General features: G+C 40.3%; 1 protein-coding gene across 1 annotated transcript in view; it reads right to left on the bottom strand.

Annotated features, from left to right (window-relative positions):
* Positions 1–20,933, bottom strand: part of LOC107689548 (forkhead box protein O6-like) — a 33,555-nt gene extending 12,622 nt beyond the window's left edge. Inside the window, exon 1 of the mRNA XM_016487569.1 lies at positions 19,704–20,933. Coding sequence (XP_016343055.1) covers positions 19,704–20,162 — 459 coding nt within the window. The 5' untranslated portion in view covers positions 20,163–20,933. The remainder of the gene's footprint in view (positions 1–19,703) is intronic.
* Positions 20,934–21,938: the final 1,005 nt, after the last annotated feature.

Here is a 21,938-nt window from a genome sequence, read left to right as displayed (position 1 = left end):
AGACTTTAGACTTTAGTCTTTGCAACTTTACAGATCTTCTTTATGCACCAAGAGCTTGTAACACAAGCAGATTTAAAATTTAAATCGCAGCATATGACCCCTTTAAGTAAAACATTATTCGAGTTTGTGTTCTTTATTGTAGTCTTTATTAGGCTCCCATGTTGTTCCAGCCACGTCTGTTACAAAACACTCCATACGACTAAACGCTGGAATACACTACACAACATTTGCCCAGATTTTGTCCCCATTTACAGTCTGGACAAGTTGATGCTAGTTGCCGAAAGTCCAGAACCAGTCTGCAGATTTGAGTTGACAGGTTTCCTGGAAAATCACAAGGTATATGATGAGTCCATTTTTTTAGCTTCAGACTTTGATCAAAGGGTATCAAACAGGTTTGCTATTTTGAGCCGACACATGTTGTTTTCATTTGTCATGTGTCTCCTAGCAACAAGCTGACCCAGCCGGCGCCGCCACACGCTCGCGTCATGATACTGTCGTGAACACGCATCCACAAGTGACGCAGTAGAGAAGAAAATGTGGAATAAAGTCGTTATTTTTGTTTTCAGTTGGTTAGTTCACCAGTTCTATATTAAATGTATTAAATTAAAACTAAAGTTTTTGTTTTTAACTGTAGCTGTCACAAGCTGTCAAGTGCTGCTTTGCTGGGCTGTGAAATAAACAAAACACTACTGGCTAAATACAGGGATGAGCCCTAACTTCCCGTTTCAGTGGAAATTATGTCAATATACTGAACAACGCTGTGTGTTTCAAGGCACTTCAGTGGGACTTTGAAATCTGTTCAGTGTATTACAGCCTTAACATGCTACATTCAGAGTCTTCTGAAGTCATACGATAGATTTGTATGGGGAACATACTGAAATTTAAGTCGTTATTCATCATTGTTCATAATCTTCAGCTAAAATGTCAAACTGACCTGTCACACAAAGTCTGACATCATTACAGTACTCCCAAAACCCCACTGGTTGTTGCATGTCATAACTGAACGTGGTGTGCCAGTTTAAATATGTGGACTGGAAAATGCCGTTTGAAAGCTGCAGTGGAGTTTTTCCGTCTTAGTCACTGTTTTCCATAAAATGTCGAGATATGGAAAAGAGCTTTATAACAATCTCTTGAAAAATCTGCTTTGGTGATCCTTGGAAAAAAAAATAAGAGCATTTGAGTTTAGGATGACATAACGGAGAGTAAATAACAGAATTTTCATTTTTGGCTGAACCTTTAATGTTTTGTCTTCAAATTAGACATTGTTAATGATGGAGGCCCAGCATTCATATTCTAAAAACAGAGCAGTGCCATCATTACAGCCAATGCTTTGGCGACAGAAGGCCTCTCTCTCCGCTCTCTTCCCTGTGGAATGCCCACCCACCAGAGGGACCAGGGGAAGGGAGGGCACACGTCTGGAGCTTTAGCCTAACCTGAGAGAGGTAGACTGGCCACGGAAAAGAAGCCGGGGCCCCTGGGGACCTGTAGGTGGGAGCAGCCAGCTAGTGCGCTCCATCCCCTTGGACCGAGCTCTAATTGGAGCTGCTGGGTGAGCTGGGCCAAGTTCCCTGGGAACGGGGAGAGCCTGAGGGCGGGAGGGGGAGTGGGAGGAAGTGAAGGATGGACGGACAGAGCAAAAAGAGGGGAGGGAGGTTTAAAAATAGAGCAGGCAGATTAAGGAGCATCTGAGAGCGGTGCATCGGATCGGAAAATCCACCCTGCATGCCAGAACTGACCAGACCTTCAGGGCATAAAAGCCAGTTCTTCGCCATTGCGTAGCAGGGCATGGCATAGCACAGCCGCCCCCTGGCATACGTTTGCCCGGTCGTCGCGTGGCATGCAGCCCAGACTGGGGCAGCACTAAGAGCAGCGTCAGCCTGAAATGATGACGATCCCTAGCTAAGCTTTCACACAACAGGTGGAGAGTACAGACACCTGTGGGAGATCGCACAGACTTAGAAGAACTGTCTTACACCTGGGTCCTATGCACAGATGCACACCTCTTCTTGTGATATAAACTTTGCTGTGATAAAACAACATACAATTATATTAAATAATTGTACACAGTTTAATATATTATTTATAATTTATATATATATTAATAAGTATTTGTTTTTGTTTTTTTCCCATTAAACCAATCTGAATATCCTTAAAGCAAGATAAAATTCACATGAGAAGCAAAATTGCATAATATATGAAAACTTATTTTGCTTACCCCACTGGCAATGTTTTTCTTCATGTGTTAAGTACAAATATAACCAAATTTATGTTTTACTTAAAATATAATAAAGTATGAAAAATACTTATTAATATTATAATCTTGATTATAATAAATTTATCTGGTCACACTTTATTTTAAAGTCCAATTCTCACTATTGACCAACTATTAACTATGCCTAAGTTGCTGCTTATTAAGGTAGTTGTTACGTTTAGGTAGGTTTAAGGGATCTAGAATATTTTAATGCAGAATAAGGCATTAATATGTGCTTTATAAGCCCTAATAAACCGCCAATATGTTATGCATGCTAGTTAATATTGAGAATCGGTCCTTAAGGTAAAGTGTTACTATTTATCTTAATTTAAGATTGTTTGAATGTTTTTTTACTGAAACAATAGGACAAAAATACAGATTAATAAAATTATTTTTTGCAGTGTGGGTTTTGATGCACGAGTAATTGAATTACATTTGAATAACTCATAAAATTGACCAAATTTTTAACTATGAAGGTAAATAAAAGTGAGAGAATGTGTAGGAAAAAAACGTAGCCTACTGATTGATAACAAACAAATGGCATTTCTTTAGTCTTTTGTGTTGCTGCTCTCTCCGCAAGCAAAAACACGAGTGTGCACAACTATGACTGACTTTATCATCGAGCACAAAGTCATCCTCTGTTCTAGGCAGAGCATGCACAATTAATTAGTAAATCATTAATTAAGTCACGCATCAATTATTTCGGTTGCAGGGCATGGATTGAGCTGATCGCTTTAATCAAACCCCAAACAGATTGGGAAGCACCTGGTCACATGATTGTTAATTAAAACCTGCTACATTAATGTGTTTAAGATGTATCCTTTAATATGCAAGTTGATGAAAAAGGACAAAAGACTCCTATAAAGACAATATATGATTTGAATACACAAAACAGACCCAAAAACGCCATGGATCTCACAGCCCTTTTTCACAATAAGACATAGCATATAAATATGCACTCGGTTACATACATGCACACACACACACTCGTGCTCTGTTAGCCTGGCACATAGGGTCTGCTCATTACAACAATGCCAAGCTACCGGTTGCTAAGGAGACCTGTGGGAGAGGGAGTGATCCTGTTGCTATGGCAGCAAGCCTGCTTCCTGCCAACTGTCTTTCCCCATGAGACCTGACCATAGTAGGCAGAGAAAGACAGAAAGAAAGAAAGGAAGACAGGGAATTGAATGCAGGAGAGTCAGAGTGCGTGTGAGGGTGTGTTGGGGGTGTATGGGTATGATGTTGAAAGAGAAAGACTTTATAAAGAACACAGCAAGCAGGGTAGCAATGGAGGAGGGGTGGCAGACAAACCACAAAACCAGGGGAGAGAATGTGCTGAGAAAATTGATAGAGTTCGAAAGAGGGAAAATAAAAGAGGCGCTTGTAAAGAGACTGAGCGAGGACGCCTTCCGGAGCGCCATTTTCAGGCGCTCTTTCCCATGAAACGACTCGCCGGCTTACCGTGCCGCATCCTATTGTGCTAGTCTGCCGGCAACTGCACAAGATGGCCGCAAACTACCTCTAATTGTTCCAAGCGAACACTCAAGCGCACCGAACGCCACCTCCCAGCATGTACTGTGTCACAAAGCGACCCGGCCCCGCTTGTTAAAGTACCCTAACACCCGCCTGGCTTTTGGGAAGTTTCTCACACTGGATTCCGTGCTTCCTCATTGAGTGCTACAGCACATCACAGCTCCCATTTATCAAATCTACACCTGATATAAGCGACGTGTCATAACAGGTGTGTCTGATAAAAGACTTGACAGAATACAAATTAATTATGCAGCACTGCGCAAAAGATTCATTAAACACAAATTCAGGGGAGACGCAAGAAACAACATTGCAACAAAAATCAACACCCCTGCAAAATTGCAGCAGTGCTGCTCTGGAAACAACATCCTGGAACGAGACGACAACCGAAAATGTGGGAAGACGAAGGAGAAGATATTGATCACGCTCAGGAGAAGAGGGTCAAATGAGGAGAGAAACCCAGTGAATCTTCTGTCTCAGATGTAAATGGGTTTTTTGGCTGCCGTTAGATCACAATTGGTTCCTTGCTCTTCTGCCTTTGGGAGGTTTTTCGGTTTGATTATGGCTCTCGTGACAGCACTGTTTAAATGAGAGACAGAGGAGCACTGCCACATATTCTCCCACAGATTACGGCTCTCATGACAGTGCTGTTTAAATGAGAGACAGAGGAGCACTGGCACATATTCTCCCACAGATAAAGTGGGAATAAAGTTGGTTTGGGAAGGAGGGGGCTCTCGGAATTCTTTCCTCGGCTGCGCACAGACTCGAATCAGGCTGTTAAAGACATCTATCTGTCTCTCATCCCTCTGTCCGGGTCTGTTTCTCATTCGCAGGGAATGTGGCGTCTGTCAAGAACGGGAGTCTGGCATTCCACACGGACACACGCGCACATATTCGTTCATTTGTTTCATGCACACATTTCGAGACATGACCACTATTAACTTATTCATGCATGTGTTTATTTCCAGAGCACAGCGTGTCTGCCGTGCCCGAGCCCCTCTGTTCCCCCCAACCTCTTCAGAGGGGTTAAAGGGTTCACTTGGGATTCTCCCACATTAGCTGAATCTCTCTAATTCAACCTGAATGCCGCTCTGCTCTATGTCTGCTATTGACTTCGTCCCAATAGAGTTCCGTCATTCCATTATTCCGAATGCAATGGAACTGCAAAAATAATGATTGTTTTCAAATATGTTGCCGTCTGCCACTGGCCCGTCAGCAGACAGACCAGCCCCAAACTCGCACCATTTTTTGAGTTGGTGTTGAGGTGTCAGCCTGGGCTTCATCTCCCAAAGCATTGTAAGTCTAAGTTGATTGTTGAGACCACTGCATCACTAGCCAATGGTTTCAACTATCTACTTTTTGCTTGCGATATTTTGGGGAAACTCAGCCCTGGTCAGGATTTTTAAACAATAAGAGCAATGTTTTGAATGCACCACTGAGATTTTTGGGGAAAACCGACTTTGCTTCAATGGCTTGCTTAACATTGTCTCTGCACATTAGGCTGGGATACAAGAAAGAATTTTCCCGAAAACAGTTCTCAGACATGCTTAATTTACAAGTTGTCTCCAACATTTCTCCTAAAGTTTATTTTAAGAAATGCAGGCACAAACAAGACATTGGTTGACAGGCTAAGAAGATAGAGCTACCCACTTGTTAAGGTGTGACATGTTGAATACTGTTTCCAGGTCCAAGCCTATACTACTACTACTAGTCATTCACAAGCACTTTTCATTTAAACTATTGGCGCTTTTCCACTGCGTTGTACGACTCAGCTCGGCACGGCTCAGTACGGCACGGCTCGGCTCGGTTTGCTTTTCTACTGCAGTTCAGTACCGCTTTAGAGTGGGCAGGATTATTCACATGTTGTTATAGTTGTGCCGCCTCTACTGCCGCGACTCTTCTTTTTCATTCCGCGTCGCCCCATCAAGCTCTCGCTGGATCCGCTCCTCTGCTATCAACGAGAGGAACGCCTGTACTTCCTCAACAGACCACGGAACAGCCATTTTTGGTTGTTAAATAAAGGTGTGCTCGTTCAAAACAGTTGCGTTCGATCCTTCGCTGGCTGTGCGGATTTAAATCTAGCGGTTCTGTTGTGTTTGTGTCGCAAGTTCAGTGACGCAGGTAGTGACGATTCTCTCCGGCCAATCCGTGATCAGCAGAGTTTGCACGTCACGTTTTGGTAACGGTACGGTTCACTTGGAACCTCAACCGAGGTGGTACTAAAAAAAGTACCAGGTACTAGGTACTGTACCCAGTGGAAAACCCCCAAAAGTGAACCGTACCGTGCCGTACCATGAAGTGGAAAAGTGCCATAACCTATCAAAAGTGTATAGTGTACGCTATAGTCTCCGGGCTAATGACGTCCCATACACCAATATTTGAATGATTCAGAAGAGATGAATCACTGTCTGGCCACTTGAGATTTCAGTATTGAGATAAAGTTTAGGATCAAGATTTTTCGGTAGTGAGTGTATATTAGCACCATTTTTGATTGCTTCTGGGATCTGATAACGCACTCTGAGCCGTAAACGATTACATGTGACATCAGATTTAACAAGTAAGGGAGAATGTACATCCAGCCGGTTGTTATCGCAGAATAACCCCCAACAGGGAGGGGTCTTGTATCACCCTAAAGGGGGTTGTTCTGCGAATACAAACTGGCTGGATGTACACTATCCCGCTTATTACATGGCTACTTGCCACATAAGTAAATAATTAGACAGTAAATATTGATTTGACTTGAAATATTTGAACGCAAAGCTTCCGTGAACACAGTTGCTAACAAGCGGCAAGTTCAAACTAGACGGACATTTAAGAGATACAGCGCAGTTACACAACATTTCACCACATACATAATCATGGCTATAAAAGATTAAAAAAAAAAAACATTTAAAATGTTTTAAAATCTTACCAGTTTGTTAGTTATCTTATAATCCATTACAGCGTACAAAACAATCGTAGCAAAATGGCAGCAGCTGCGTTTATATGAAACCAGAGAGCTAGTCCGCGATACCAGGATGACATAATTAAATACAGGTAATTGTACACAATTTTGAATCGAGTTTTAATATTTTATTAGCTAAACAAACACAAAGCTTCCACCAAGAAAAACTGTTCCTGGCAAGAGTACAGTGCCGACTTCAGTTACCCGGATCAGCCTGTGTTATTAGTTTTTACCGGTTGTTGTCGAGGCAACGAGATAACATACCTCGGAATGTCGCGACTGACCAATCAGAATCCACAGAGCCGTGTAATAACTGAATATAATGAATGTGTATAGCAGCTCCGTTCATCTGATGACAAATGTTCATTTTAGATCTCTAATGACTCTTGATTGCAGACTTTGGTATCTTGCCAAACATTTTGAGACATTTTTATAGATATTTTCTGAAATGCTGGAGGAGACACATCCGAGATGACTTTTTTAGAGATATTAAAGAGATCTCATTTGTGATTTTTTTTCTTTCCTATGGGTTACGTCTCAATCTTTGGTCTGAATCTATGGGAAAAGTAAGGTAGGTCCACATTTCTTCGAACAAAGACAGCCCAATTAAGTCAGTTTGAGTTAGGGTCTGTGCACTGAGAGAGGGGCGGAGAGATGGAGCGCCGAAGAAAGAGGCAGTGCATAAAAGCAGTCTAACGAAGGGGGAAAAAGAAGGGAAAATAGAGGAAGAGGGGTAAAAGAGGAGAGCTCGAGCGACTTTGTAGCCAAAGCGAAGCAACTTCTGTTTTTTTTAGCTCCTCAATGGGAAGACATATGAAATATTAATAACAGCTCTAGCCATCGACTTCAGAGGCCCGCGCTAAAACTTAGTGTCTAATGAGACTCAGCTCATGAATTGCTAATGAGGATGCTTGGAATGTGTGTTTTAAGTGTTTCATTTAGTTGTGTGTTTGCGCTCGGGGGGGTGTATGGAGGGGGGGTATGAGGAATGCGGAGTCTTTGGGAGACTTAACGGAGAACTTCATTAAAAAGCTGAAGTCTGTACACACACACACACACACACACACTGTGAATATTCAACAGCCTCTAGCGCATTCACACTCGCATATCACTTAATATACATCTATGACTGGACAGACTCCTAAAGACCTATAGACAAAATATTTCTTGTCACAAAACAGTGTATTATTCTCCGGTTTTATAATCTTAGGGTTGACATACATATAATTGTTTTAATTTTTCATTCAAATACTATGACATTACAGACGCCACCTACACTTTAGAAAACTCTTTAGTGAAAAATTCTCTTTAATTTTGCTTGTGTTGTGAGTGACTGGCATATTTCTTTTGAATATGTTCCATTAGAAAAATAATGCTACAAAGTTTCATCATATATATATATATATATATATATATATTCAACACACTACTGCAGTATGAAAATATTCCAACTTTGCGCAAAATGTGAATATGCACAAGCGCAAAAGAGATTTGTGAGTTTCAAAAGAGGGGAAGATCTTCAGTGTACAGTAATTTAGATATCAGTCTGTTTCTCACACAGCTATCATGACTTTAGAAGACTTGGCATAATAGCAGATTTATGGTACTTTTATAGTAACCTTTAGTCATTTTTGAAGCTCAACAGTCTCAAAACACATTCACATTCATTGTAAGAACATGTGAATAATGTCTGCTTTTGTCTTCCACAGAAGAACGCATTCATATGGGCTTGGTACGATGAAAATGGTGAGTACATGATGCTATGTTTTAGGAGACATGAACTGTTTTCTTCATCTAAAACTGATCTAAAACCTTATAATATGACGAACCACTGATCTTCTCAAGGAGTCCAGTGAGAAGATATCAAGCCATGTTAACTGTATTAAATCAATTCTTTTTCAATGAGCAGATACAGTGGCATCGTCTTGAGTCATAATACACACAATCTGACCTCACTTTTGACCCCTACCATATATTTCATTGAGAACACTAAGGAACATGTACAATAATATATCGAGTCGATGTCGGTTATCACTGTGCTACCGCTTCACGTTGCTTTCTGTACACTATATGTGGCTTTTTGTGTGTGTTTTCTGGCACAATTATGCGAGTATGTTTGCATGACTTAGAGAGTCTGAACTTCACATGCGCTGAATTGCTGAGGTCTGCTTATGCACATGTGATGGAGAGATTCAGTGTGGGTTCGTTCATATATTCTGGATAAATGTTGGTCTGCGATATTCTTCTCTTCTATATGTCTGTGTGTGTGTCTTTCCGCCTGAGTGACGCTGTCGGTGGGCATCGCTCAGATTCAGCTCGGCAGGCCGAGAAGATCATTAACAGAGATGGGAGGGAGAGAGAGAGAGAGAGAGAGAGGCTTTGTTCAGAATGGAATGCTAGCATACTGCTCACTATGCAATGAATATTATTTTTATGAAGTATATGAAACACCATGCAATGATAGACATTTCCAAATTCTTTGAATTAGCTTTGTATTAAAATATTAACTTTTGTTATGATCAAAAAAAAAAAAAGTCAGCTAAGTTAAAAATCACAGATGTTGTATTATTTCTGGTTGACTGGAACACATGCATTGTGGGTTACAGTGTGCCACACATATTTTAATACTGCAATTTTTGGCAAACGAAGTAGGTCATCCAGATATTCTGTGCATACATCATTTTGCATACTGTGCTTAGTATATATAATACAGAAATAGTAGGAGTAGTCGTAGTATGTGATTCTGGACACAGCCACTGGCTTTGGGCTTCTCATCATCTGTCTTGAGAGGAGAAGAACTCACTGTTCACAGTCACGCAATTACAGCCGTCTCTCCACATATCCGTCCAGTTCTCAAACTCATCTCAGTTTACGTCTTTGAGTGTCTCCCAATCACGGTTTTTAAGAGTTTAATGGGGTTTTTTTTCCTCTTTCCCTGGCTACATTCAGAATAGCATACTAACATACTACTCTTATTATTTCTGCAATATGCATATATAGTTATGTATTTATTCTTCTATTCAGCAAGCACACACTGAATTGATCAAAGGTGACAGTAAAGACTTACACAATGCTACAAAAAAAACTATTTTAAATAAATTCTGTTATTTTAAACTTTCTATTCATCAAAGGATTATGAAAAAAATAATGTATTATGGTATTAAAAATAGGCAGCACAACTGTTTTCAACATTGATAATAATCAGAAATGTTTCTTGAGCAGCAAATCAGCATATTAGAATGATTTCTGAAGATCATGTGACACGGAAGACTGTGTAATGATGCTGAAAATTCAGCTGCGGATCACAGGAAGAAAAGCAAAAGAGGCTTGAAATACTGTATTCCTCAATGCAATGCACTTGACCTGACCTTCCATTTTAAAATGAACTGCAGCCACAGGTTTAACATCTTTAATTTGACTCATTATTTAATTGGACTGCCTTAGGTAGACAGTTGTACACAAATTTGCAAAATAACTATTTTGTTCCAATAAAATAAGTGGACACTACTCACAAGCACAAATGTTTAGCATTGTATAACAACTACGACAACAACAACAAGAATGCATAGCTTTGTTTTTTGATAATATTAGATAAGTATAATTTTTGTGGGGAAAAAAAAGTCATAATGTGAGGTTATCGAATGAAATAATAGTATCTAAATCATTTCGAACAGTAAAAAGGACTGTTTCAAGAACATGTCTGTCTCATTTCAGTTCTACCACCCCTCTTCCAACAGTCTTTTTTTTTCTCTTTTTAATTCTCTCATGGTTTTCTATTCCATCTCTCTTTCCTTGGCACTAGTTAATACGCAGATTAATGTTACTATTAACACACTGAAGGAGTCCGATGGCAAGCCATCAAAGACAATAAAGATGCTTGATGGAATCCAGGATTTGATGTAGTCAACATTTGGGGGTGAAGCTATAAATCAATATAGATAACTCAACCAATTTATAAAAAAGTGCGTGAATTTGTATGTTAGAGCAATAGAAAGAGAACGAACACTAGATTCCAATGTCTAAAAATTGTGTCAGTATTCAACCTCTTGTTATTCCAAAACGGCATGACTTTCTTTCTTCTGTGAAACATAAAATAATATTTAGTCAAATGCCTGTGTTTTTTTGTTTTTTTTCTGTACAATGGAAGTCAACTCTCAAAATTCTTCAAAATATCTTCTTTTGTGTTCTACAAAAGAAAGAAATGCATGCAGGTTTGGAACAACGTGAAGGTGAGTAAATGGTGACAGAACTTTCATTTTTGGGTGAGCTGTCCCTTTAAGGAATATGCTCAAGATTCCTAATGGCTTTTCTATAATAGTTTGAAACGAATCCTAAAGATTCCTCTAAAGTCGGGTTCACACTGTTGCCAACTCTCGGGAGACAAATAAGCAACCGCAGCTTCAAAAACAAGCCCAATGTTATTTGATTATTTATTATCATCAATATTATTACCAATAAATGAGCCTACAACATATTAAACTAAAACCACTCTTTTATTTGAAAAGCAAAAACAGAAGTTATTTTAGAAAAATCAGCAAACTGCAACAAAGCGGGAGGCGTGCGCTATCCACTTGTCTCCAATCACCTGTGAGCAGAATAAGATTGGAGAGATGGAAAAGGAGAAAAAGACAAGAGCTTAAAGTGGGAGCTGTAACATAGCCACATATTTATAGCCTACTAAAATATATTCGAACCAAACGCATATACTGTTAGTATTAGTATAGGCCTACTTGTTTTCTTTTTTACGGAGTGTCTATTTACACTAAGTGCAAATAGCCCGCCTTGTTGGCAGAGGCTATTTACATTAACTCCGCCCACCAACGTGTGATTGGGCTAGTCAACATTACAAAAGACAGTCATTAGCCGCCAGCTCCGGTGGCGCAGGTGGTAAAGCGTGTGTCGTGCTCATTTTGACGCGATCGACCCAGGTTCGAATCCGCATTTTGGCAAACTTTTTTTCTCCCTTTTAAAATTTAAAATCACATCAGAAAAGCATTTATTTTCAATGAAAATTAAGGAAATAATCAAAAAGTTGAAAATAAAGTATCGGGTAGGGTTAGGGTAGGTGTGTAGGGAGGGCTTTAGGTGGCATCCGTTTAATAATCTGAATTCAAATTTAAATTTACATTCAATAAGTTATTATTGCATCCTATTTTCCTGTGGCTCAGTGGTAGAGCACTGTGTTAGCAGCGCAAAGGTCGTGGGTTCAATTCCCAGGGAACACACATACTGATAAAAAATGTATAGCCTGAATACACTGTAAGTCGCTTTGGATAAAAGCATCTGCTAAATGCATAAATTTATTTATTTTATTTAAATTTATTTTATAATGTACTACAATACTGAGGTGCAGATAATTGCCACTATTTTCAATAAGTAGTATAAATAGCAGAAAATCCTGCTATTTTAACGTAGTGTAAATAGCCACTGCCTTTTTTTATTGTAGCGCGTGATAATTAATACATTACAAAGACATTATAAACATTAAAAATGTGCTTTATAAATGAAAGTCATCCCGCTCCTCTATTATTACGTCTACTACTATCATCGCTTGGATTACAGCGTCACGCACCTTCATGTGGAACATGGCTTTTCTCCAATGAGGGGGAGGAATGTTTATTATTGCACTGATTGGCTACTGTGAGCAGACAGGGTGTCAATCAATGCACTTATAAGCTTTCAGAAAAAGGGGGACGAAAAATATGCATAGATCTGTGTAAAACATAAATCATAAGAAAGAGAAAGCATGAAATCCAGAGAGAGGAACTGTGAGAGAATGAGAGCGGCTACAAGGGTTCATTCCAGGCTATGTGTCGTGTCTGAGAGTTAGCAGTGACATGGGCAGCATATTAAATGCTCGGGCCTGCATCCTGACCCATTTTCATCAAACTGACAAACAAAATCCACACACTGTCTGCTTCATAAAAAAAAATGTTTCACCACACACAGGCACATCAGCACATGGACACACACGCTTATCTACCGTTTAGTTATGCAAATAAAATATACAAGCCAGAAAGTGAATATTCAAATATTTCCAGAATGAAATATGTGGAGAGAGAAGCAGTTTGCATGGTCTTTCCATGACAAGAAATACCTTTGAGAAATCACCTCGCATGAAGAGAAATAAGACCTTGATCTCAAACCAATTGCTCTTCAATATGGTTCAATATGGCTTTCGGTTCTGAATGAGACTGGTGAAATTCTGTAGGATGAAGTCAGACTGAGCATTGGGAATGACGCAACTGAGGTTGTTTGATAAACTCAAAAAGTCATTTTGTCACCTGTTTCCTGCTCTTCCCCTGCCTCTTGAGCAAATAGAAGGGTTGGTTGGTGACTAGTTTTTTGCAGTGTTTGTGTTACAAAAATTAATTATACCTCATATTATGTAGCTCAATATGAGATTAGATTTAAGATTTTTACCTTACAGGCGATAACACAGATCCCATAGACACTATCATCATTCACACATTTGGGGTCACCAAGCACGTTTTAATAAAAATATAGTAAAAACAGTAATATCGTGAAATATTATTACAATTTAAAACAACGTTTGAATATCTGTTCAAATATAATTTCTTCCTGAGATTTTTCAGCATCATTACTCCAGTCTTCAGTGTCACATGATCTTCAGAAATCATTCTAATATGCTGATTTACTGCTCAAGATACATTTCTGATTATTATCATTGTTGAAAATAGTTGCTTCATAGTATTTGTATGAAACACTTTTTTTCAGTATTCCTTGCTGAATAGAACATTTAAAAGAACACTTTTTTTTCATACTGAAACTGAACTCTTTTGTAACACCATACATGTTTTTATTGATCAATTTAATGCATCATTGCTGAATAAAAAAATGTCTGACACCAAACATTTGAACGATTGAAGACCCAAGTCATATCTAATAATGTCTGCGTACATTTCTGCACATTTTGTCACTTCTGTTTTCTGTACAGCAGTTTAACGTCTGCCTGATCTAAAGGTCATTATTGTGGTACAATCAATTGAAATTAATCCAGCACATAAAGACAAACACTCACTTTAACTGTCCCACTCTCTTTTCCTGTCTAAGCTGGTGTTTTGAGCCTGAGTAATCTGCAAAGTGGACCAGACTTAGTGTCGACAGTCAGAGTCTGCTCTGTGAGACGAGGGTCAGTCATACAGTGGAAAGAGCCCGACTGGATCTGGAGCGCAGCAGCGAGATCTGCGCATGCATTAATCATGGCTGCTCTCCTCTCGGCCATTACAGCTCATCAATCTCCCAGAGCTCCGGTTGGGGGGGGGGTCTTATGAAGATCTGATTAAATATGTAAGCACCTGATAATAGCAGCACATGCCAGGCTTCAGAGTCAATTGTCTTTAATGCGTACAGGCTCTAGCAAGTATCTAAGAGACTGTCGCCGGGGTCAGAGGTCACGTTTCATCTAACTTATTTGATTCTGATGCTGAACCGCTGTGGGTGGCGACACCAGGTGAAACAAATCACACCAAGGAGTCTGAATATAATACATAGTCTGCGGCAACATTACTGTAGCATTTATCTGAAAGCACAGGAATGGGAAAGGCGCAAGCGGGCGTGTGACACTCAACAGTGTGTGTGTGTGTGTGTGTGTGTGATTAATCATGGCTGCTCTCCTCTCGCCCATTACAGCTCATCAATCTCAGTTTGCCCAGCGCTCCGGTGGGGGGGAATCTTATGAAGGTCTGATTAAATATGTAAGCACCTGATGATAGCAGCACATGCCAGGCTTCAGAGTCAATTGTCTTTAATGCGTACAGGCTCTAGCGAGTATCTAAAAGACTGTGGTCGGGGTCAGAGGTCACGGAGGCGTCTGTCCTTTCATCTAACTTACTTGATTCTGATGCTGAACTGCTGTGGGCGACAGGTCCAGGTGAAAAATCACACCAAAGAATCTGAATATAATACACAGTCTGCAGCAACATCGCGGTACCGTGTTTCTGAAAGGAAAAGGTGCAAGCGGCCGCGTGACACTCGAGGGTGTGTGTGAGCGTGTGGAGGCCGGGAATGTGAGTGTGTGTGTGTGTGTGAGCAGAGCTTCATAGCTTTAATTAAGGTGGAATCAGAGCAGGATCTGTGCTGCCGTGATAACGAGCCTCATCTGAATTATTAACGAGAGCTACACCCCCCCCCTGGACGTGAAATCCCATCAGACTGTCTCTCACACACGCACGCAAACAAACAATTCCAGAACATGCAATTAATAATGCACAAATAATATCCAACTATATAATGGCACTGTGGTGCAACACATCAATGTGTATAATATGTATAGAATGTCAAACAGCATCAGTCAGTGCATTACAGCCCTCTACAGACCCAATGAAATGGCTTGACGAGTGCAACTCGTTTCCCAACTCGTTTCCCTATCTGGACGCATTCCAAACTGATCATAACTCTTTAAAAACATAAACACATTATTCTTTAAAGTTTTGATAAATTGGTGGAAAATTCGTATGAATTTGTACAATATGATTCACACAAAAACATAACATTTTTAGGAAAATAAAAAATAAGCATGAAGGCCCACCCCTAACTCCACCCTTAAAGCTAACCGTCAGTGGAGCGAAAGATATGCAAATGAGATTATACAAATTTATTTGGATTCCCCACCAATTCACCAAAATGTAAAATATTTATGCATTGCATTGTGTGTATCGCATATTTCCTTTTGAAACAGGAAATTTAAGGCAAGACAAAATGTCCGGTCCCTGTTGCAGTTCAGTGAGAGGCGGCATTAAAGTCACAATGAAATGGAATAACGATAGATCTTTTCTCTCATATTGTGACGTACCGTACATTTGATTATGATGGGATTATTAAAAAAGAAAAAAAAACATAGGACAGGGCCTTGGTTCTAACCATCGGTTGTTGATTGGATTTTGAAATGTGGCTGTTGCACTCAAAAAAACGGATGCATATTTGGAGGGGCGGAGTTTAAACGGACTAAATGATTGGAGAGAGAAGTCTGTTGTTTTACCAGAAGATCCAGTTCTAACATTTTAATTAAAAATGAGGAGGTCAGGTTTTTTTTTTTTTTTAATGACGCATTGTGACGAGTGGGGCGGGGCCTCGCTCCGTTCCCACGGCCCTCGGCCCCGCCCCACTCGTCACATGCAAATATCGTCTGTCATTTGTCATCTGTCATCTACTCCGACATAGATTCATGTGGCAGTATTAGTACATTGTGTCTTCTTTTTTTCCATTTTATGATTGGGAACAACCAGCATTTTAGTGCAATACTGCCACCTACTATGTTGGAGAATCAACCAGATGCCGTTACTGGTATACCGAGTTACTTCTGTAGCTCTAACATTATATTGATATTTCATTCTATACATATCATGGTTATTGTCAATGCTGGTATAATGACATCTCTACAGCCAATCAAAATGGACTTTGCCATTTTTGTGTACAACATGCATCGGATGGGTCATAGACTTGCCTAAGGTGAATAAGACTAGCCTCAGAAAGCCTTTGTAATTTGTGACCCTGGAGCACAAAAGCTAAAGTCTTAAGTCGCTGGGGTATATTTGTAGCAATAGCCAACAATACATTGTATGGGTCAAAATTATTGATCATGTTCCATGAATATATTTTGTAAATTTCCTACTGTAAATATATCAAAACTTAATTTTGATTAGTAATATGCATTGCTAAGAACTTCATTTGGACAACTTTAAAGATGATTTTCTCAATATTTGGATTTTTTTTGCACCCTCAGATTCCAGATTTTCAAATAGTTGTATATTGGCCAAATATTGTCCGATCCTAACAAACCATACATCAATGGAAAGCTTATTTATTCAGCTATTCAGCAGATGATCTATAAATCTCAATTTTGAAAAATTGACCCTTATGACCCTTTTGTGGTCCAGGGTCACATTTTTCCTTTCATGTATCTTCACCACTGATCTCATCTCCAAAAACCTCATATATAATCATCATTTAATTTATTTCTATGTCATATTAATGTATGCATATTTGTCATTATTATCTAGTTCTAAAGAAATTCCAGCTTCCACGCTGTAAACGCAGAGTTTTCACTATTCAGCACTCTTCAAATCATCCTCTGGATGCCAGTATGGCTGACTGTGTTGCAGCCACTTCTTCTACACAGTGTTTGTGGGAGTAACAATGGCAGTGTTTCTCCAGAGCTGAGGGCATCCAACTGAACCCCGGCTCTGGCCAAATAGCCTGGCACTGAGATCTGCCAGCGCTGCCACAGCTGGGGTGACTGAGGAGCCCCGGTCAACGATTACAAATTACTGCCACTGTTGCTCATCTCTATCTCTGTCTGTTTCACACTCTTTCATTACTATGTGTGCTCATTACCTCTTCTACAGTTTCTATGCCTATTCCTCTCACATTAACGCTCAAGACAAGTTATAGAGTTACCAATCTCTTTCCAGACTGAATGCTTTGAGCTCTTCCATCCACATTCATTTTATAGCTCTAAACTCTGACTGTATGTCAACAACTTTATCATTTGTGTCTTTTTATTTCTCCTTAAGGAAAAATATCTGAAAAATAGTATTTAAATGACACATGACTGAGATCTCCATTAAGTTAAAAGCAACCTCTGAGCTATAGAATTTAACTTTGGCTATAGATAAAGCTATAGGCAACATCTCCAGTATATATTCTCAGTGTCTGGAAAAACCTATAAACCGCTGTAGACACGCATGCATTAACGGTAAGCCCCATCCCATTACTTATTTTTAAATCACAGATAAACGCAATAAATACTTGGAAGGCTTGAGGAAATCTGATTAGTGATTGCATACGTCTCAACAGCCAGTAACAGGATGTGACACACTCTTGGTGTGCAATTATACCAGATGCCTCATCTGAAAACCTCATGTTATACCACAGAGACACTTTAAAAGAATGTGAACATGAAAGCAAAACCCTCCAACATGGCATCCCTCCGTGAACCGCGAGCATTGGTCATTTGAATGAGCCATGCGTGTTCTTCTCTGCCCTCCAGCCCACCGTACAACAGCCATAATCCCAGCCGCCACATTAATAGCAGCTAATTGATGCCAAAGACGGCGAGGCTCGAAAGAGAGACACGAAACCGGCTGCCACAGTTTAGACAAGCCGCTCTCGGACAGGATTACTCAACAGCTATTAAAGAGTGCTTTCAATGGCACTGACTGTGTGTGATCTCTGTTTGCTCCAAACCACCTTCAGATCCGTCTGTCTATCTTGTATAAGAGTGCTGAGGAGGTCCTACACATTCCTAAGTAAATATGTTTGCATGTTTTTGTGTGTATCGTTTGTGTAAGCGCACAGGCCCGCATGTGTCAGAATTAAATGCGCATTAAAATCCGACGCCAAATGTTATGGGGCCAACATGTGTGAGCATGGTCTTTTTTCCACAACCTTATTTTGATTGAATCAAGTTGTTTTTCTCCATTTTTTCCTCCTGCCGGCCAATCAAATCTCTGGCCTTATGGGAGCATATGAGCGACATACAGCTGTGCATGCCTGGGCAGCACAAACAAGTCATGTAAGGAATTAAACCAGATTTCATTTCAGTTTAAAACTAAAGGTTTAAGATTAGTTTAGCCCATCTCTTTGTCCTCTGAGAAAACAAGGATCTAGCGTGAGGTAAATATCCCATTTAGAAATATTAAAAACTCCTGTTGTTTTGATGATGTAATAAAAGGCCTGTGTGTATCAACAATTGCACACATATGAAAAGCAAAAAAAAAAACATTTTGTGAGACAAGATGAATCCAAACAAGAGCATGCCATCCTCTTAAATCAAAAGTAAATGGAGCAATAGATTTTTTTATGTATTTTTTAAAATTAGTATTGATATTATTAATTAATCTTGATGTTATAACAATGTAATTAATAAAATAAATAATATATACATTTTAAAAATTTTAGCTGTAATAATTCTAGAATGTTAACTCTGTTCCCTAATACAGACAATATAATGTTCGTCTGGATTTATTCTGTAAGGTTTTGTATTTTATCTAATATCTCCAGTCAGTTGAAAGAAGACACTTCATAATTGTTTGTCATTCTGGATGTGTTGTGACGTGATCTCGGTGATCTAAAATGCTTGCCAGAAAGCCACAAACCACAGAGAGAAATAGAATTCAAATTCAGTGTCTGACTATAATTTTTAACTTAGATGTCGGTGCTGAGGGGAACCGGGAGAGAGACAGACAGACAGACAAACAGACAGACAGACAGACAGAGGTCCCTTGGGTTCTCCATGAAGCTTGTGAGAGCATGTGCATACAGTTCAAAATATCAAATCTGATCTAATTAAAACTTTTGAACCATATGACACACAAAAAAGCTGAAATATTCAGCATGGTTTATTCTTTTGCCAACCGATGTGGTGTAATTATGCGGTTGCATTTGCTTCACTAAATAACCCTCTTCGATTATGTAATGTTTTAATTACAATTTTATACCGCCTATTTTATTTCCCATAGTCTTTTGGATGGATGTCAGGACTGAAGAGGAGACGGGGGAGTGAGGGGGAGGAGGAGGGTGCGTGCTGGAGATCTCAGTGCAGACAGACAGGCGGGCGTGCGTGCGTGCGTGGCCGACGCGCGGGGAAGCTTGCCGGACCCATGTGTCCCCCAGGTGACCCGCGCACTCCAGCTCAACTCATTGACGGCGTTATAATCAAGCTCAATGCGTCATAAACGCCATTGTTGCGTCATAGACGGCCAATAGTGTACATTTAAAATATTGTAAGAGCAATGAACTCACTGAACTCTAGCCCGTCTGCTCACCTCCCTGTTCAACTCGAAGCTCTGAAAACGTTTCAAATGCATGATTTAGGGAACAGCCTTCACCACAACGTGTCAAATGCATGGAGGTATCTGGCACGAGCGAAGCACAGCCTTTTGTGAAATGCGAGATACCTACATGCCGAGCGCAGAACATGCAATTCTAACACATACGATCAGGTGGCAACCGTACCTTCCAGCCGGCTGAGCTATTGCTGTCTCCTTTATCCTTGAAATAGGGCACAAATCGCACCATCCAGTCGTAGATTTGCGATAAGGTGAGCCTTTTCTCGGGGGTGCTCTCTATGGCACGCGTGATCAGATCCGCGTACGACTGGTTGCCCCACGCGTTCCGTCGCGACGACTTGGATTTGCGCAGCTGGCCGGCCACATCCAGCGCGGCGCCGGACATGCACGCTGGGGCGGCCGCGATAGGGGCAGGGGCGCCGGCTGGATGCTTGAACTCCGTCGGCGCCCCTCCGCTCCGGCACGCCGGCACGTTACGCGGCTCCACTTTCACCGGCAGCGCGCGGCTCTCCTCCTCCGGACACGGCAGCGGCCAGGTGCACGACCTCGGGCGGCAGTGCGGCTCATAGTCGGCGTCCAGTTCAACCTGATGCGCGTCTACCCCGCTGCTCTCCATCATTAGCATGCTGCTTTTGAGCGTCAAAAGGCAAGGTCAAGGGAAAAACAACAATGCGCCCTTAATTCCAGTAAGGATGGACTGTGTGGGATTCTCTCTCTCTCTAGTCTTTTTACACCAGTTGCAAAACGTGAATAAAAGCAAAAGCACCGGGAGCCGTGAATAGACTGCTCATTCTCGTGTCTCTAGTCTGCTGTAATGAAGGCTCCTAAACACGCAAAAGCATCCAATGCATCACGATGTGCAACAGTCTGTCTTCCATATTACTGAACAATTCAGTCACACGCAAGCGGGTGTCCATAGGGCTGCTGAGGTGCTGAAATCACACACCCATCACTGAAGCGTCTCGTGCATGCAAAGTCCCTTTAATCGCGCGCTCGCACCAACTGTTGATTGCTTTGACAGACGGTCTGACAGACACGCTGGCCGGGCAAAGCTTGTAAATCTATCTCATCAAGAAGGGCGAAATCAGTTGACTTCCTCTGGAGTCTGGCCACAGTTTCCGTTTGTCTGGAGCTCTCCCGTCCCTTTTTTTTTCCTCCGCAAATTTGTAAGCGGTCTCTCACGCGAGCGCAATCACTATTACTGATAGTAGACACGGCGCGAGCGCCCTAAAAATAGGGTCGCGTGATTGGAGCCGCGTCTTCTCCCGGTTATGAATTTCCCCACGCGTTTTTTCTTTTCTCTGCGTTAGATCAAATATTCAGACGAACATTCCGTCCACATCGGTTCACGCCTGCTTGCGGATGACTAGACGGGGCTGTAGCGGCGGATAAATGCTGCTATCAGATAATTGGACGGCGCTTGAATCAAGTCACTCCCTCCAGAACAGGTTTATCCGGGGGACGCGCATCTTCTACCACACAACATGCATGCCTCTTTTGAAAGATTTACATGTGCAGACTTCCCTTGCACGTCTTATGGCAAGTCGTTTTAGCATTTATTCTGAGTACACTGTAAAATGATTTTTCGAAGTGTAAATAAAACAAATATCACCGAAGCATTTACAAGAAAATACTAGCTATCTCACTTTTTGCATGCAATTTTCACATTTCAATGTGTTACATGTTTCTTTGTAATATACCTGTGAATTTTACTAGATGTGAAAATTGTTTATTCAGTGTACTTATTACTTTTTCAATTACTAAGTAATCCTACTTTAACAACCACTTTTAACTTTCAGTTTCACTATCGTTATGCACTATACTTGAATTGAATCCAATATAGCCCTGATATTATTAAATAAATAAAAAAATTAAAAGTAAGATGAACAAAAAATGTTGCTATTTCAAAATGGAATGAACATTGGTGTCTAATGTGGTCTGTCTGTTAAGTTAGTATAGGAACACTGGAATATATGCAACTAATAACTATCTGAATAGTTATGAACAGGTGATGAATTGCTAGTAGTACAACTGTATAGGTACAATCAACTGGAATACATACTAGTTGAAAGTGAATATAATCTGTGGAAAATATATTAATGGCAAATATTGTAATTTGTTAGATTTAACAATTGATGGTGGCTAGGCCTATATCTACGCAATTATTACTTGTGACATTGAATACATATTAGTGATAGCAATAAGTAGTATCCAGTTAATAATTACTAGTGAAACTTCAAAAGATATCAATATTGTTTATTGTTACTGTAATATAAGCTTATATAACCATAGTCATATATATATATATATATATTCATTCATACACACACACACACAAACAAACACACGCACACATGTGTGTGTGTGTGTGTGTCTCTGTGTGTGAGTGTGTGAGTGTGAG

The sequence above is a fragment of the Sinocyclocheilus anshuiensis genome, unplaced genomic scaffold (assembly GCF_001515605.1).
Source record: "Sinocyclocheilus anshuiensis isolate Anshui unplaced genomic scaffold, SAMN03320099.WGS_v1.1 scaffold369, whole genome shotgun sequence".
In the NCBI taxonomy this organism is placed as follows: Eukaryota; Metazoa; Chordata; class Actinopteri; order Cypriniformes; family Cyprinidae; genus Sinocyclocheilus; species Sinocyclocheilus anshuiensis.
Note: the sequence above shows the minus strand (reverse complement) of the source record. Positions and strands in the feature narration are given on the sequence as shown.